Raw genomic sequence first — 17,690 nt, forward strand, 5'->3', positions numbered from 1 at the left:
AATACTTGACGTTTTCCAAACAGAAAAAAGAATGATGGATTCCAGAAGTGTTTCTCAAACTGACTACACTGCACGTAGAAAGACATGAGGAAATCATTCAGCTGAAATGGGACTTTAAAACCATACAGTTTAAGAGAGAGAGAGAGAGAGAGAGAGAGAGAGAGATTCACACTAATTATCATTTCTTGAGTCTCACCAACAAAAAATAAATAAAGTAAGAGCTAAGCAACAGACTGAGCAGAATTTATTCTACATCTGTACAACATAAAAAGCTCGACGTCAGCCGTGGCTGTTTTTCCAAATCCAACATAAGGATGTTGAAATTTCTAGAAATTGGCACAAAAAAGACCAGGATTAGATTTGAAAGTTTTCCAAAAATAAAAATAAAAACAAATAAATAAAGTTTGCCTAGACATGTCTGGACTGCTCCTATTTTTGGTGATCTGTTTGTTATTAATGTATTAATACATGATAATAAAGAAAACATTAAATAAAACGGAATGCTGTTTCATGCCTGGCCACCTGGTGGCATTAACACTGAGTCGATGGGACTGTAGACAGCTCTGGGATCTCCATCAAGCCCAAGCGGAATGTCATGTGTTTTACAAAAACACATGAAGAGGAAATAAATCAGAGGTAAACAGGTTGGACGCTAAGTAAACCTGTCAGCCTGATTACACCTCTGTCCTTTAGGGTCAGGGGTCAAATGGACAAGCCTAACTACTTAAATGACAGCCGGAGGTCAAGGTCTGAGGCCAGGAACAAGTGTCCTTAGGGAATGCTATCCTGGTGGTTTATTGCCTTTATTATTAGAGAGAGGAACGAATGGGCTAAAAAAGAAAAGATCAGATGCAACATATTGCCTGTTTGGATGTTTATTACAAAATTATAGATCTACAATTATATACACAAAAAACTCATATATATTAAGTAACTATAGGATTTTGTTAATGTAAGTAAAATGCAATATATATATATATATGTTGGTAGAGGAGCATGAGTCATTTGGAGCTTATCTCACAAAGAAAAAAGATGATGATGATGATTATAATAATAATTATTATAATTATTGAGAAGAAAATTTAAAAAAATGTTCATCTTCTCTACTGTTTTGTTTTTCTAAAAGGAAATACAGACCTGTATGATTTGTTATTTTCAGGATCAGGATGTGCAAAGTCTTAAAATTTGGGTCGATAAATCTCTTGAAAAATCCTTGAAGTCACCAAACAAACCATCCGTAAATTCCGCTCAGTCTGAGATGATTCTCCCGACTGATTCAATTCTTTTAAAAAGAACATTAACGCATTCAAATGCAAGTTTCTGACACAAGCCGATTAGCGTTTATGGAAAACCATGAAGATTTTAAAGAATAAGAACCGTTAAACCACTATGAAATAAACCCTATGTTTTGTTTAGGGACTGTAAGTAAAAACCAGACTTAATGTTTCAAAAGTGTTTCATATTTAACAAAAAGTTTTTAAAGCCACCATATTTTTAAAATGGCCTTAGTGTTAGTCTTTCCACCTGTCGCACAGTGTCTCGGTGTTTTAGCGGATGAGCATCATGTTATGTCACTCAGAGAAAGATTAGCATGGTTAGCATCATGAGTTCTGTATGAGTAAATTAGCCTATAAAAACAGAAAACAATTTTATTGCTCTTACAATTAACTATCTAAAGACCAACTAACTTAAGTACCCGTTGACGGGTAAAGTGTTTCTAAAAGATTAAAGCTAAAAATAATCTTTAATGTAATCAGTATTATTATTATTATGATTATTATTATGATTATTATTTGAGGTTGAAGCCCACGTACATGTCTGTGTGTCTCTGTACAGCAGAACTCTCTGTCTAACTTATTAATACAAAGAAATCCCATTCTGTAAGGTTGAGTATCTTACGCCTTGTTTACACTAAGTTGTCCTTCTTTGGTGCTCAGACAAATACACTCCCTGTTCGGTAATCGGAGAGTGAATCACAGATGAGAAATGGAAAAAGTAGATCAAAGGATAAAGATGAAGTTTTGTCTTAAAACCACTCCAGCGTGTTAAAATTCACTTATACCACTTCAGCGCTGTTATTTCAGCCAAAGTGAAAATATGAACTAATCCCAGTAAAAATATTCACTTTATCTTTTCTAATTAATATCTATTGGTGCAGGTGTTTGTTTACATTGAGACAGTAGCGCATTATAGACTATTTTAAAGTAGATTATTAAATCCCACACATAACTGTTCATAACATCACTTATACTCAACATTTAGATTTCACTGATGGTGCAGATTAAACTTCAGGCAGAGATCTAAGGACGGCAGGAGGTTTAGTAAATTCTGTCCAGCGGTCGGTTTAAGACGCGCCCACAGTTTGATGCTTTTACAGTACGCTGTCAAAACTTGTGGTTTATAATCTGGCACAAAACTGTTCATACCTTCACTTTTACTCAACATTTTGATTTCATTTATGGCACAGATTTAACTTCAAGCAAATACAGAACGACTGGCAAAAGTTTCATTAAAATCTGTCCAGACAGTTTTGTGTGACAGAGAGAAATTTTTTTCGGGTCCACCGATATATGAGGTGAAAAAATCTCATTGAAAGAACGAGTTCTGACCAATGTACAGACAAAACCTTTCTTTTATTCATATAGATGGCCTATATAGCATGTGCTGTGCTACTACAGCTAACATTCACATTTGCAGTTTTGAAGCGAGCTGAAATGTTCCAAACACCTCTCATAAACCAGGACGTTTCCGGCAATGTCATTATATTATATTGTTGTACTGTTGGATATGGATCTATGGTCTGGAAGCTTCCAGGTTTGAACCCCACGATCACCACCAGGTTGTTCCCGTGGGGCCCTTGAGCAAGGCCCTTAACCCTTAACTGCTCAGATGTATAATGAGATAAAAAATGTAAGTCCTTTGGGAGAGAGCGTCTGCATAATGCCATAATGTAAATGTATTTATTTGCATGGTGACATTATGATTTTTTGTAACATTTTAATATTGAAATCAAAAATTAACTACAGTATTCTGTATTAGGGATCCACGCTAATGAATCACTGTGAACATCATGTGCAAGAAAATTGCTTTTTTTTTTTTTTACTAAATAAACTTTTTTTTTTTTTTTAAGAAAGAAATCCTGATTCTGACTTTTGTCTTTCAGCTTTAAAACAGAAATCTCTGCAGGGTTTCGTTTTAATGTCTACCAGGTCTAGCTCGCTCCGTCTGCTGTATATTTTCACTCGCGAATCGATTCACCTCCTCGGCTCACTCTCAGGAGTCGTTTGAAATGATTCCCTCGCGCTCCGAGTCGCGCATCAGCAGAGGCGCTTTGCGGGAGGTCGCGCGCGGAACTTCTCCCGGTATTAGCGCGCGTGAAAGAGGCGGTGAAGCTCGCAGACATGCTGCCGGACGGCAGATTCGTCGCTCTCACACTCCTGCTGGTGTCCGCCCTGGTCTCACACGGGTCTCAGTGGACTTTTCGGCAGGAACAGGAAGATGCGAGCAGGTAAAAGTCTTTAATTCTCCTCCGCACGCGGCGCACAGACACACCGCTCTAATGCGCGCTCTCTAATGCGCGCGCTCCACCGCCACGGGCTTATTGCTGTGTTTTATTCCCGCCAGCGAGGTGTGTTCAGAGAACAACATCGTCACCACCAAGTATCCGTGTGTGAAGACCACGGGAGAGGTGACCACATGTTACAGGTGAGGAACACACACACACACACACACACACACTCTCTCTGCGTGCGCAAAAGCGCGCTCCAACTGCGCACAGACGCGCATCACTTCTGTTTGATCTCCAGGTCTTTTTGATCAACTCTGACATTCAGAAACACATGTTTAATCACTCAGGTGCTTCTTTATTCATTAATGCATTACACCTTCAGTTCACAGCTCCAGGAGATTTATACTGTATGTCAGGTATAACTGGAGCTCACACACCACTTTACTGGTACAAAGCCATTATTTACACATTAAGGAACCACATCTGTACTTCTGCTGGCGCTTTTTATGACATTGTAGAAAGACTTGCTGCCAAAAAAAGAAATATAAAACTGTGAAATGTATAAAACATTGCCCTGCACAGTGACTTAGCGGTTGGATTAGATTAGGTTAGACAACATGGTGGTGTGGTGGTTAGGAGGAACCTTGTTCCTTCAGGTTCCGGGTTCGATCACCACCTCGGGGTCTGTGTGCATAGAGTTTGCATGTTCTCCCCATGCTGGGTGGGTTTCCTTGTCATACTCTGGTTTCCTCCCATGTGTTATTTTATAGTTTTGAAATCCCCCGGATTGTTGTAGAATGTAAAAAATAAATCACTAAACAAAAACAAAGAAATTTGCAAATGACCCCAAACTTTTGAACGTGAGTGTATGTAAACAGTACTCAAAGAAGAAGTTATATACAATGAGTACAAACGATTGTTGATGCAATAAAGTAAGATATTGTACTCCATGGTTATGATATTCGAGGTTTGATGAGTTTATTTCTGTGTAATATGTATGAAGTTATTAAAGTGACATTGGTGGCTCAGTGGTAGGATATTTTATTGGTAGGGTAGCCTACCATGCGGAAAGCCCAGGTTCGGTTTCCAGCTAATGCCCAAACCCCAGCCACTGGATGCAGTGCCGGTCCCAAGATCAGATAAAATGGGAGGGCTGTGTCAGGAAGGGCATCCGGCGTAAACCTGTGCCGACCCCTCGATGGGAACGGCCCAAAGACTAACAAATTGTTAAGGAGAGTGGAATGAGGGAGGCAATTATATACAATATGTGCAACAGTTATGAATAGTGCAGTCCTGACTATTTATAGTATATATATATATATATATATATATATATATATATATATATACACCTACAGGTCGTGGGTTCAATTCCTGCTTCGGGTCTGTGTGCGTGGAGTTTGCATGTTCTCCCTGTCGGAAAAATGGGAATAAATACAACGGTCACCATTGGCCCCCACGGTTCCTAGTTGGACTACAGAGGTTCCTAGATGGACGGATTGAATGAAATGTGAACAAAAATTTTTGCGTGCATTTATTTAGTCCATTTAAAATGATTATTAGTACAAACATCAACAACGCAAAATTGTACAGACACACAAGTAAACGTGACTTTATGCTGTATGAATTTAGTCTAAGTTTTGCTCGTTGGTTACGAGGACAGATCTGGGGTCTTAGACTCCTGTAGTGGCATTTTGACCAAAGGCGTAAATAAAAATTATTATTAAAACTTAAAAAAAATTTTCACACTTTGTCTATTTCATGCCTCAAAATGAACTCAAAGCAATTAGAAACATACATTTTTGGATTTATGCACTTTGTGTTCAGCATTTTGCGCGTACACTCCAGATGAACTCAGACCCCTCTAACACAAACCAAACCGAGACCACCTCGGGAGTCTGTGTTGCGGTTCACTTAAACTGCGTTGTGAACACGGAACACAAAAACCAGGTTTGCGTCTCCTGTTGCCATTGTGTACTATTTCATCATGTGGTGCATTGGGGCGCTCGAGAAAAAAAAAAAAAAAAAGAGACAAAACCATAATGCTGGTTTATATTCTAAAGCAGTAATCAAATAATCTGAGAGCTGATGAGGAGCTGCAGTGTGAACACTAAAAGATCAGGAGTTTATATTCGGTTTGTTCACTTTTTTGGTCCACTTTAAATAGATTGCATTTTGGTTTATTTACAAAAGGACTATACTGAATACTGATAACGCGAACATGCTAATCCACAGGGAGATAATACTCCCTTTATTCCTGCAAACTCACTTTGATGAGTGTTTTAAATTTTTTGGATTGTACTCCGTAATCGCTGGTCTGTTGTCAGATGTTCTTCATCACATAATTAATAACTATGGCAGTGAAGAACACACATTTCATCACCCCCCCCCCCCCCCCCGATCATCTAACAATTAAGTAGAATGCAGTAGAATTAAGTCGTGATTAGCCTTTATCTGGGTCGCACTTCCTGCATGACTGAGTATGTGTGTGTGTGTGTGTGTGTGTGTGTGTGCAGAGGGGTGTAAAGAAGGTTCTTGTGCTTTCTGTGCTGTAACGTATTGTGACACATACGGGATCAAATGATTAACCGGTCACTAGCGGAGCGTGTCAGCCCGTGTCAACACGATATCCGTCAAAACACACGAGGGAACGAGCCGTGACTCACGCCGGGCTCCCAAACAAACAATTATTAACATAATTGACAAGTCATGGGTATTTATTTAGCAGTAAAATGATATATGACATGTAACAACACTGCAAAACTCACGCACGTTACAAGAATGAGCCATTCCTCACCTTGGACTGTATAGACAGATATGTTAATATGTGTAAGTATAAGAAATGTGTGTGGAAATGCTTTATTACAATTGTTTTAAATTTTTTTGCTTTGTTATTACTTCCAATTATAGTAAAGTAAAAAACATTGCAACTCTGTTTTCATGATATTTTAAATATTTCTGTGTTTTAAGTCTCAGTTGTAATGGCTAAGCATTTCCTGAAAGCATTTTAGGTAAAAAACGTATTTATGTAAAAAAGATTATATTTTTATAATTCTTATAAACGTATAATCAGCTAAATAAACTGTGATCCTTTATTGCTTTAAGAACATTATACAGAAGCTTAGAGACATCATACATCATAACTGTGCAAATTCTTTATTAGAGTTAAAAAAAAAACAACCTATTCATATGTTTTCGACATACAGTAACAATTCAAGGAGTGACGGCTGTGTGTTTTTTTTGTGTTGTCTTGATTTGGATTTTACTCTCAGGACTTTTATTTTGACTTCTCATGACTCACTTTATCTCAGGTGTTTTTTGTAATCTGTGGATTATCTGCATTATTTAAGCTTGAGGTTTTGCCGCTGTGTTTTTGGTTTTGCTTCACTACGCCTTCTACTTCTACCACCACAGCTTATTTCAGGCCTGGCTCTTAGTGTTTATTTCTTGTTTGGTTATCGCTAAGAGACACGGGGGCTCTGGTCTGATGCACATAATCAATCAACACCAATCAACCATGACATCAAAACCATTAACATTAACTCTGGCCTCTAGTGGCATGACTCAACGAGACCTCTGGAAAAGGGGGTTGTGGGTTGTAGGGTGGGGTCTCTGTGGATTGGACTTATTTCTGAATACTTGATCGGATTGGGATCTGGGGAGATTGGAGGCCGGGTTGGTGGCCTTGGACGCTTAGCCTGCTGGGCCCTGTGCTCGGTGATCTGTGGTGCATCGGGTGTTCTGGTGCCTTTCTATTTTTGCCATAATTGACATTATTCTGCGATTTGTGCTGCATTGGCTTTACTGTGGGATCGGATTGGACGGGCTGGCCTTGGATCCTCGCAGGCATGGCTGAGCCTTCGTGTCTCCTTAATTATTTCACCAGTTTACTGGTGTATAACTGATAATCAGTGTTGTTTATTTCACCTGACGATAGTGTTAATATGATGGATAATCGGTGTAAAGTAAGTCCCCTACACATCCCCTACAAGTTCCATTCTCAGAGTTCGTTCGTAAGTCACATTTGTTCATAAGTCTAACAAACATTGTATAGGTACTGGGATACTAACACAATTGGATAAACACAGTATAAACCTAAGCTGTTCCATGATTCTTCTTGTTTTTTTTTAGAATCGTGCTGATGGTTGAATGATTAACGTTAAAAGAATGAGCGACATCTGCCATCTTTTTACCTCTTTTTTCTTTTGTCTCCATCGTTATTGCTCGGCGCTTCTTTGCAGTACCAGTTTCATCGCAGCTGCTTTTATGCTTGCTTTCGGACATCTGGGATTCACGTGGCACGCACATCACAATATACGCCGGATATGTGATCTAATGTCTGTGATTGAACACGCGCGGATGCATGTTTGTATCTCTAAAAGCTTGTAGGGGACTTACCGTTCACGATGCGTGTTAAGGTAGGGAGTGTGTACATGTGATGACTTCGATTCATCCGTCTTGATGTGACAGTGTAAAGCTGTGGATGTAGATGACGTGTTTATTACCCATCCGGATCCTTTAGTAAATAAAATATCAGCATTTAAGCTAGCTAGCTTTTGCAATAAGAAATTGTAAAAAGTTTTCGTATTGTATTTCCGTAAAGTCATACTCTTCTGGTTTTTTATTTCTGTTCAGTGTTCTCTCTCTGCTAACTGTAACATGACTGTAACAAGCGTCCCCACGTGTCTACCAAACTTGAAAAGAGAAGCAGGTTGACAGGATGGATCAGTCTGCTTACTTGGCAGGAAGGAGCACCGAGGGTTTGGTAGAGGCGAGCCCGAGACCACCACTGTTTAGGGATAAAGTCTTTGGATCGCTTCAGGGCTTTAAAAGCCTATGAATGTCAACAAAATGTCTACATGCACACAGCCTGGAAAAGTGCACATCGACCAACTGGCTGAATAATCTGGTTAGACAAAAACTAGCACAGAGACTTAAGCAATTACCGGGTGTCAATCACACCGCGCTCTCAGCAGCACTTTTCCTTTTTTGTTTTTTTATCTCTGAAAGTGACTAAACCCTACAAATTGGTCGAGAAATGTGACTCACTGAAGGTTGAGGATTAAGAGCCTGGAAGTGTAATCTAGAGGACAAAGCGGATCCAGACGCGGCAGGACGTTAAGACTCGTCTGACAGCTGGACGTATTGTTAAACATACGGCTCACTGATTAGCGCCGATTTGTAGTTCGCTGTAACAAAAGTGACGGTTTAACAACTGAGCAAAGTCTGAGTTCGGGAGAAATCCAGACAGATGTGGACTATTTGGTTTTTAATCTTCAGACCGGAGTAGTCCTGGCTCAGACGGTTAAGGCACTGGGTTGCTAACTGGTGGGGCGGGGATTTGATCCCTGCCACTGTTGGGGACCTGAGCAGGGCCCTTAACTTTACCAGTTTAAATGTACTTAACGTCTGAGATTCAGAATCGGTCTCAAGCCTGAAGAAATTGTGTGTGTTGTGACAGGAAGGGCATCCAGATCTTGCAGATCAAATGGTCCAATGTGGCAACAGTAAGAATCAAGGCACAAAGACCAAGAAAAAAAATCTCAAGACCACAATGAGTTCATGTTATTCAATGATTTCTAGCCAGCATTAAATAGCTAACATAGTTTCTGGGTCATGATCAGTCACTAAGAGAAAAAAACTAAAAAAAAATAGAAAAGAAATGTCATAATTGCAGATAATGAGTTGAATAAAAGAATGTAATAATAAACACTTCTTCTATTGGATTCTATTTTTATTTCTGTATTTCTGTATATTTGTGAATTTTACAACAGCAAACATGACAATGTTTTATTAGCCTAAAATCTATTAATTATAACAGATTTTCTTAATTTATAGCTAACCAGAGGTGGAAGGTAACTAAGTATACGTACCTCTATTACTGTACTGTAGTCTCTTATATATCAGTTCTCTGCTTTAGTATTTTTATTCGTAACTTTATTAAAAAGAGACACAGAGAGAGATACTTAAGAATACTTAAGTAAATTTGAAAGTTAGTACTTCTGTACTTCTACTCAAGTAAATGGAGGACTTTTACTTTTACTTGAGTAATACAGTATTTGCCCAAAGGAACCTCTGCTTGTACTGAAGTACAGGATTTGTGTACCTCTGTTGCTGACTGATTAAACAAAAAAGGGTTCAATTTGAAGACGTCTTTTCGGGTTTGTGTTATAGCGGTTTTCATCAGCAATCCTCTGAAATTAAACTTCGAGCCTAAGCACAGTTTATATAAACACTGTACAGTCCTGTAAGGCCTTGTTGTTTCTCCAGCTTTGTTGACACCAACAATTTCCAGATTTCTGGGTACTGTATGTACTGTAGGAAATGACTTGCGACTTACGATGACAAAAACTTTTATCGCAAAAAAACAAGAAAGAAAAATTTTCACAAATATATATTAATAAAATTAAACATATCAGATAAAATTCAATAATGAACCATTCGTATTGTTTCCAGTTAAGATCTGAGGAAAAAAAGAAATTCTAAGAAAACATTTCTTTATTTTTTGTTTCCTTATTTTCCAGTGGTGAATGAGAAAAAGTTTGTGTACTGATTTTCTCAATTTAAAATGAGAATCTGTTGGCTGACAATTAAACGTTTCCCTGTTATGGTTGGATTAAGTTTTCTGTAAATTTACTTTTTGGCAAATATTTGAAAGACAGACACAATAAATAAATCCAGATATTTTGATTAATCTTCCAACTTTCTATAAGCTAGTTTAAAAAAAATGTTAATTATCATAATTAAAATGTTAAATTTAATTAGTAGTATGAGGATTTTTCCGCGTGATGCGTTGGAGTCTCAGGGACGCCAAGTGACGATGAGGAAGACTAGGATAATCTCTGCACAGCGCGTTATCATGGACTTGTTTGGAGTGTGTGTACATGCACACACATGCTTGTTTATAAACTCGGTCTGGCAGCGAAGTGCTCTCCAGTTTAACACCACCGTCGCTGATCCCTGCTTCGATAATCCGCGATAAGTCCAGCTCTCAGGATTTTATTCACCGAAAGAACAGACATTCAGATTCATACGACATTATATTGATGCCTTAAACGTTTAACTGTCCTTCTGTGGGATTGTCAATTATTTACAGTCATTTATCAGCACTGAACAGCTACTGTTTAACTCCTAGTCTGTAAAAACACACAAATGGTTAAACACAGCACTTTATACAGCTTAATTTAAAGAATAATTCTCTATAACTGCAGCTCTGACAGCTTTATATTAATGCGCTCTTTCCAATATGTCATCGTTTCTATGGCGACAGCTCTAAAGTGATGAGAGGCTGATGATAGAGCGTTGTTATACAGTACATAAGCTGACTTCCTTAATAAATACAAAAGTTGCAATTGTTGCCAAATTGCAAAAAGAAACAAAACACCTGCATTAGTTATAATGTAATATTAGTTTGTTAATGTTTATTTAAGGCATATCACACTCAAACTTGTTCTGTTGTGCTGGTTATCAGCACGCCTGTGATGCAGCCCGAGTTAGTCACCGACAGTTTATTTAATGAACAGCGGGTGAATGTAGTTTTAGCCAAAAGTTGAGGAGAATAAACCATGGAGGTGGTGGACAGTCCTGAGAAGCTCACCAGATTTACTTTATATTTACACTTATTACACTTTAGAATATCAGCTCCGATAACTTCAGGGATGTGGTGTCGAATCCCAAATAGGGTAAAATACAAAGCGAGCGCACTATGTAGCGTGTACACACACCATGTAGTGCCCTTGATCAGGGGTTAGAGAGGGATTTAGGATAGCTTTGTGTTACAAGCTAGTTAGCATTGCAATTTGGCTAAGGTGTAATAAAAACACATAACACCTCTCGTCCATGAGTTATAATTCACATCGAATCAGATCAGATTCTAAACACTCGGATTAAACAGAGATCTAACCCTCGGTTAAAGCCGTAACAGCGCGGCCTGACTCTGACCCTGAGTGTCTGCTTCAGGAGGAGACTCCTCAGATGTGTGTGTGTGTGTGTGTGTGAGTGCAGAAACACTTTCACTGACTCGTCTGCTGGAGGTGTGTTAGCTTTAGGGTTCAGTGTAGTGCAGTAAGACCTGAAGATAACCGCGTGCCTCGGACGTTTGATCGGAGGATGAAGTTTCTCAGATCGAACCCGTGTCTCTGAATGAACGCCGAACCGCGGCTGTTGTGATGCAGGAAGGGCTTTTTATTCATTACACGTGTTTGTCCGGTGTGTCGAGTCTGACTCAGAGCTCGGTTGTTTTATGTATACTTTTTATGTTGGCAATTTGTTTGGTTTAGTTTTTTTACTGCGTGTAATTAAATGACTCATAAAAGGAAAACAAGAAGATGACGGAGCCGCATGTACTGTAGGGCTAAAATTGTCCTGTTTCTAACTGAGGCTTGTAGAAATAATAAAAATCACAGCGCTAAAATAAACGATGAGTTAATTACACACAGAAGTAAACCAGCTCAGAGTGCTGTCTCGCATTCCAAAGTCGATTTCCTTTTTATTTGCTTTATACTGTATATCCGTATCTCCGGAGCACACGGCAGCACCACAGCGCTGTGCTTTGGCTCGGTTTAGATAACAAACACTGAGAGCCGAATGTCCACGTACAAGGACATGAGACTTTCTCCCAACTACATTGTGTATATACTGTATATCCTTGTAAGATTCTCACATGAGGACTGTTATAGGAGAATTCCTTTGGCAAACTTCTTCCCATTGGAAGACACTAATTAAGTTCAGGGGCTTTTGATTGACTTCTGGTGCCCTTTGAGGTTTTATCGATAGCTTTGTTCTATTTTTTACAGTTTTTACAGTCATAGCTCATTCATAGTGATGTAATAGTGACAAAGTTAAAACTCTTATGCTTCTTTACGATTTCTTGGCTATGTTTTTATTATTATTATTATTATTATTATTAATTCATAAAAATACAATGGGATTTTTTTTTAAATAAATAAAACAGTTGTAATTGTTGACAATCTGCTTTGGTATAAGATGAATAAATCACTCGCAGATATGCTGTCATGGGAAAATAATCAACAAAGGAATGCGTCCCCGGGACTGTTGACCTTCAGCAAGGTTTTTTAGCCTGATTGGATTGTCTTACAATTGTTTTACATTAGTACTGTAGTTTTAGGCTTGAGTATTTTTTATTTATTTATCTGCTTAAGTACTAGACAATTTCTATGTTTAATTTAGCCGCAGAACTCAATAGTAGCTCACAACCTGGATTTTATTCAGAAGGCTACTTCAGGGGCGGCGTGAGGAAGAAAAGTCACTTTAGCTTTTTTTTCGAAAAGTTGATTCTTTTTCCTTACGTTGTTTTTTTTTGCTAAAAGCACTTGAACACTCATGTCTACCTTCGCTCTAACCGAATACGTTTCTGAAAGGCGAGATGAAGCTGTGATGATTCTGCACGATGCTGAATCTGACAGCCAGAAGCTAATATCGTCCATGCCGACTGATTGCATTTGGGTCGAGTGGGACGTTGCGGACATTATAAAACTTTTCCCTTAGAAGCCGGGGTGTAATCATGTTCTGAAACGGCTCGTCAAAACCTCGTAGGATGTAACACTGCAGTGTTCTGGGACGATCCATCGTAACTGATACGTGGCGTGTGCGATTGTTGCTTTGTTGTGTTTCCAAATATTTCTGGAGGCCTCTCGGAGTGTGTTCTGCCCCCCCATCCCGACACACACTCACATTGAGCTGTCTTAGAGATGAAGAATTCCACCAGAAAGACAAGAACGCCCAGAGGAACATCAGCAGCAGAAGCAGCTCGACATTTCTGCCCTGGATCGTCCCCGGAGAGAGGAGAACCAGCACGTGCACTTCATCTGACCACTTACTTACCTCCCAGAGAAGAGCTTTGGTTATCCTCTCAGACGTTAAACAAACGCCAGCCTGGTGCTTGCTTTCATTCGAGGTCTCCTCTGCCCTGTAGAGTCAGAACACAGATACAGTCACGTCATCTGCCGGGTTTCGTTTGTGTGTAAGGAAAGAAGACTCACAGATTTATATTATTGCGCTTGTTCTAATACTGTATGTTATGGTTTCTGAACCAGCCGCTCCTCCATACGACAAATGTTGCGGATTAAAAATGTGCAATTACAGAATTTAAGAGATTTTATTTATTATTTGTGGAATGAGTCTCCAGTCCCAGAGGTACACCAGTGACCTTCAATTTTTTTTCCAGCATTACATACAATGTTATATTTTACAGCTTTTAATTTTTTTTTTGCTTATTAAGTTCAAAGATAAGAATAAAGAGAAAAGTATCACTTAAGCTACAGTAGCTTCTATAATAAGCGACAAACTTTTTTAGCACCTGCACATCAGTATCCGCTGATTTTCACCTCGCTGACCGATGTGTTGGTTAATTACGGTCTGACTCGGTGGTCCACCCAACTGCAGTTTCAGCAAAGATCCAGTAGGGGTGCCACAATCCCTCCCATAACAGTTACGCATACCTAAATGTCGGAAAATGTCCGGGAGTATTGTAATGTCTTTAACACTAGAAGCGCCGAGCAGCGGTCATTTGACCGCAAGGGGGTAAAAAAAAAAAATACTTCACACTCGATCAAATTCCAGGACCCTCCTTTCATGACTTTTCCTAGTTCTGTGAGCTTAATCACCCTGTATGCTTACATTTTTAAAATCGCACCAGTAAAAGCCAGTATAAAGCTATTTTGCTCTTATTTAAGTGAAACAGCTGTGCGCCGGTCATGCCGTTTCCTGCCTTCTTTCAACCTGCGATTCTCATTTCTCTCAGCAGATGGCGAAATGATAAGCGATTTTGTAGAAGATATTTAATTTTTCTAATGCCGTTTACATTTACATTAAATTGCATTAAGTTTAGGTGCCTTAATGGCTGGTGCTGTGGCTTTGCACTTCCAGGGTCCAGGGTTCGATTCCAGCCTCTGGTCTGTACAGTATGTGTGGAGTTTGCATGCTCACCCAAAGTCCAAGTGGTGTTTCCAAATTGCCCATAGTGTGTGTGTGTGTGTGTGTGTGCTTGTGCCTTGGTGGACCCTGTCTCGTGCCTCTGGGATCCGCTCCAAGCTTCCCTCGACCCTGTACATAAACACTAAGCTCTGTGGAAAATGAGTGAGTGAGAGGGCATTTAGTTTATGCTTCATAAAAAAAAGGTATGAATGTTTTGAAAACTTCCTCTCATTGAGTCGTTAGCTGTACAGGAACCTGTAAGGTCTTTAAAACAGATATTTTTAAAGCAGTTTATCCAATCCAAAGAATTATTGAAGTTTGTATGAAATGTGAATGTGTATGAATCATAATGAAAGTTCCTTCGAGTGCGAGTCAGTGAACCACGTTCCAGATATCGTAGAGGGAACAACGTGCAACAGGATGATAGAAAAAACACAACATGGTGCAGTCACCTAATAGAGAAAATATTCCTGCTATGATGAGCAAAGTGTGTGTGTGTGTGTGTGTGTTCCTTAACACACACTGATTCAGAGTGAGTGTTACAAATGACGTAGTTAAGGAATTGTGATGTTTACTGCGCGTCGGTCCTGAGGGAACTCTGTTTATTACTCTTCAAGAGCGGCACGGAAATATTAGGCAATGTAACAATGATGAACATTCTCAAGTTCGAGGTCAGCTCCTCCAGATGTTCTTTGTTACCCGAGTTCGGTGTCGTGTCACCGCTGTGGGAGAGTGTGTGAGAGCCGAGAGATGCACGGTGATGCTGCGACGGAGCGATCGTCTGCAGGGCCGCGTCACGGTGTGCAACAGGAAATGCTTGCGGGTCTGACCACGCCGCATCGGGCTTTTGAAGAGCCGTGATGCCTCTGATCTCCATCCGTGCAGTCGTAGCTGCGGCTTTGGGTTTGTTTATGAGGATTCGGTTCGGCATCCGTGTCATCAAGCGAACTGGGAGCGTGGCGTGACTGCTGCAGCGTGGGGTGCACGCTGATGTGGAAACACGAAGGCGGCCTTCAACCGCAGCTCGAGTTCCAGTGGGTGATTATCTTGTCCTGTCCACAGAGACACTCGTAACGCTGAACAATCCAGCTTTGGGTTCGCATCAGAGCTGAAAGATACGACGTCACCGGCAGGACAAATTAAATACATACGCGTACATACTGTACAGACGCATTCCCACATGTTCACTCAGACTGTCTCTCTAAAAACTGTCTCTCTGTTGGACTGACTGATCTGTCTTAATCTATTTACCCGCCTATGTCCCTGTCTAATAACCCTCTGTCTGTCTCTCTCAACTGTCTGTCTAATAGCTCTTTCTTTGTATATTCAGCTGTCTGTCTCTCAACCTTCTATCTGATAACTCTGACTTGTAATTCTGTCTGTCTCTCTCAGCTGTCTCAGCGATAATTGTCTGTCTCTTTCAACTGTCTGTCTGATAGCTTTATGTCTATCTCACTTGTTTTTAATAATGTCTGTCTCTCTCATCTGTTTGTCTGTTTAATAATTGTTTGTATCTCAACTGTCTGTCTGTCTGTCTCATAGCTTTGTGTCTCTTTTAACTGTCTTTCTGATAACCGTCTATCTCTCTCAACTGTCTGTCTGATAACTTTCTGTCTCATCCAACTGTATTCCGGTCTTATGACTTTTAGCTTGTCTCTTTCGTAACTGTCTGTCAGATAATTGTCTTTCTCTTTAAAAAAATGTCTCTGTCTTTCTGTCTGATAACTGTCTCTTTGTCTGTTTGCCAGTGTCTTTGTGTGATAATTGTCTCTCTCTCTAACTGTCTGTCTGTCTGTCTCTCTGTCTGGTAGTTGGTTTATCTGGTCAGAAATAAAGTCTGATTACTGTTTCTCCGTGATAACGTCTGTGTCCCTCTTTGTCTGATGACTCTGTTTATTTTCTGTATCACTCAGTCTGTCTAATAATCATCTCTCATTCTAATAACAAAAAAAAAGCTAAATTACGAGAGACATTAGGCATTAGCTAGCGTCAGCGTTTTCAGGTTGCCTAGCAACAGTTCAGGATCAGATTAGCATCCCCGTTTGTTTTTCCTGTTTTTTACCTCGTGCTACGTAGCATCTCACCTCTTTTAAATATTAAATATTTTTCCAGGTTCCTGGAAAAAATCTTAATACATTCCTAAATTTCCTGCTAAAGCTAACACTAGCGCACTGGCTGTCTCTGAGTCAGCACCGCTGAGTGGAATTTTCGAAACTTCTCATCCTGCTGGAATTTATTAAGCCGTTGTGTAATAGTCTGCCTCCCTTTTTTTGTGCTGTTTACCCCAGAGTTAATAGGTTTCCACAAAAAAACCTCTCGTGCACTCCTCCGCTCAGGGTTAGAGAGAGAGAGAGAGGGAGAGTGACCATGTGAGCGAGAAACCATCTCAGAGGAATCAGAAGTATGGCGAGAGCTCTGAAATCATTTCACAACCTCTGATGGAGCTGAAATGGTGTGTAGCGAGAGTGCAGATGACTTGGCTGATAAGACGCGATGAAAACGGTGCCAATGATAAAACACACCTTGTGTTTCGGCACATTCCTGTCAGAACGTTCCCGGAGAAATACGCTAGAGCTCCGAGCTGCTGCCTGGAAGTGAGGACGCAGGACCTCAGCAAAACAATTTTTTAAACATTTTTCCCCACAGAGCTGCAGAAAACAAACCGAAGCAGGCAGACAGACAGACAGGTAGACAGACAGACAGACAGACAGAAGGTTATAGAACATAAGCGTACAATTTGGATTTGGACAGATGGGTAACTGGCTGTCTCTCTGCCTGATAACTGTCTTTGTATCTGTCTGTCCTTACAGATATTATAGAGAAAGACAGGCAGTTATACAGAGAGACAGATACAGAGGAAGACAGCTATCATAAAAAAGAGGCAGACAATTATACAGAGAGACAATTATAGAGATAATTATAGAGACAGTATTTATAACAGAGAGACAGACAGAGAGTTATCATATAGAGAGTTATAAGAAGAGACAGACAGGTATACAGAGAGACAGACAGAGTTATACAGAGAGACACACTAATACGGAAAGACAGACAGTTATCAGATAGAAAGAGACAAACAGCAACTATACAGTGAGAGACATTAATACAGGGAGACACAGACAGAGAGACAGACAGTAATTATCATATAGAGAGACAGACAGTAATACAGGGAGACAGAAAATTATACAGAGAGACAGACGGATGGTAATCATACAGGGAGACAGACAGTTATACAGATAGAACGACAGAC

General features: G+C 39.8%; 1 protein-coding gene across 1 annotated transcript in view; it reads left to right on the forward strand.

The window, feature by feature from the left end:
* Positions 1–3,311: 3,311 nt before the first annotated feature.
* ccbe1 (collagen and calcium binding EGF domains 1) overlaps positions 3,312–17,690 on the forward strand; it is a 77,439-nt gene continuing 63,060 nt past the window's right edge. Inside the window, exons 1-2 of the mRNA XM_053479300.1 lie at positions 3,312–3,508; positions 3,625–3,705. Coding sequence (XP_053335275.1) covers positions 3,402–3,508; positions 3,625–3,705 — 188 coding nt within the window. The 5' untranslated portion in view covers positions 3,312–3,401. The remainder of the gene's footprint in view (positions 3,509–3,624; positions 3,706–17,690) is intronic.

Source organism: Clarias gariepinus, chromosome 19 (assembly GCF_024256425.1).
Source record: "Clarias gariepinus isolate MV-2021 ecotype Netherlands chromosome 19, CGAR_prim_01v2, whole genome shotgun sequence".
Lineage (NCBI taxonomy): Eukaryota > Metazoa > Chordata > Actinopteri > Siluriformes > Clariidae > Clarias > Clarias gariepinus.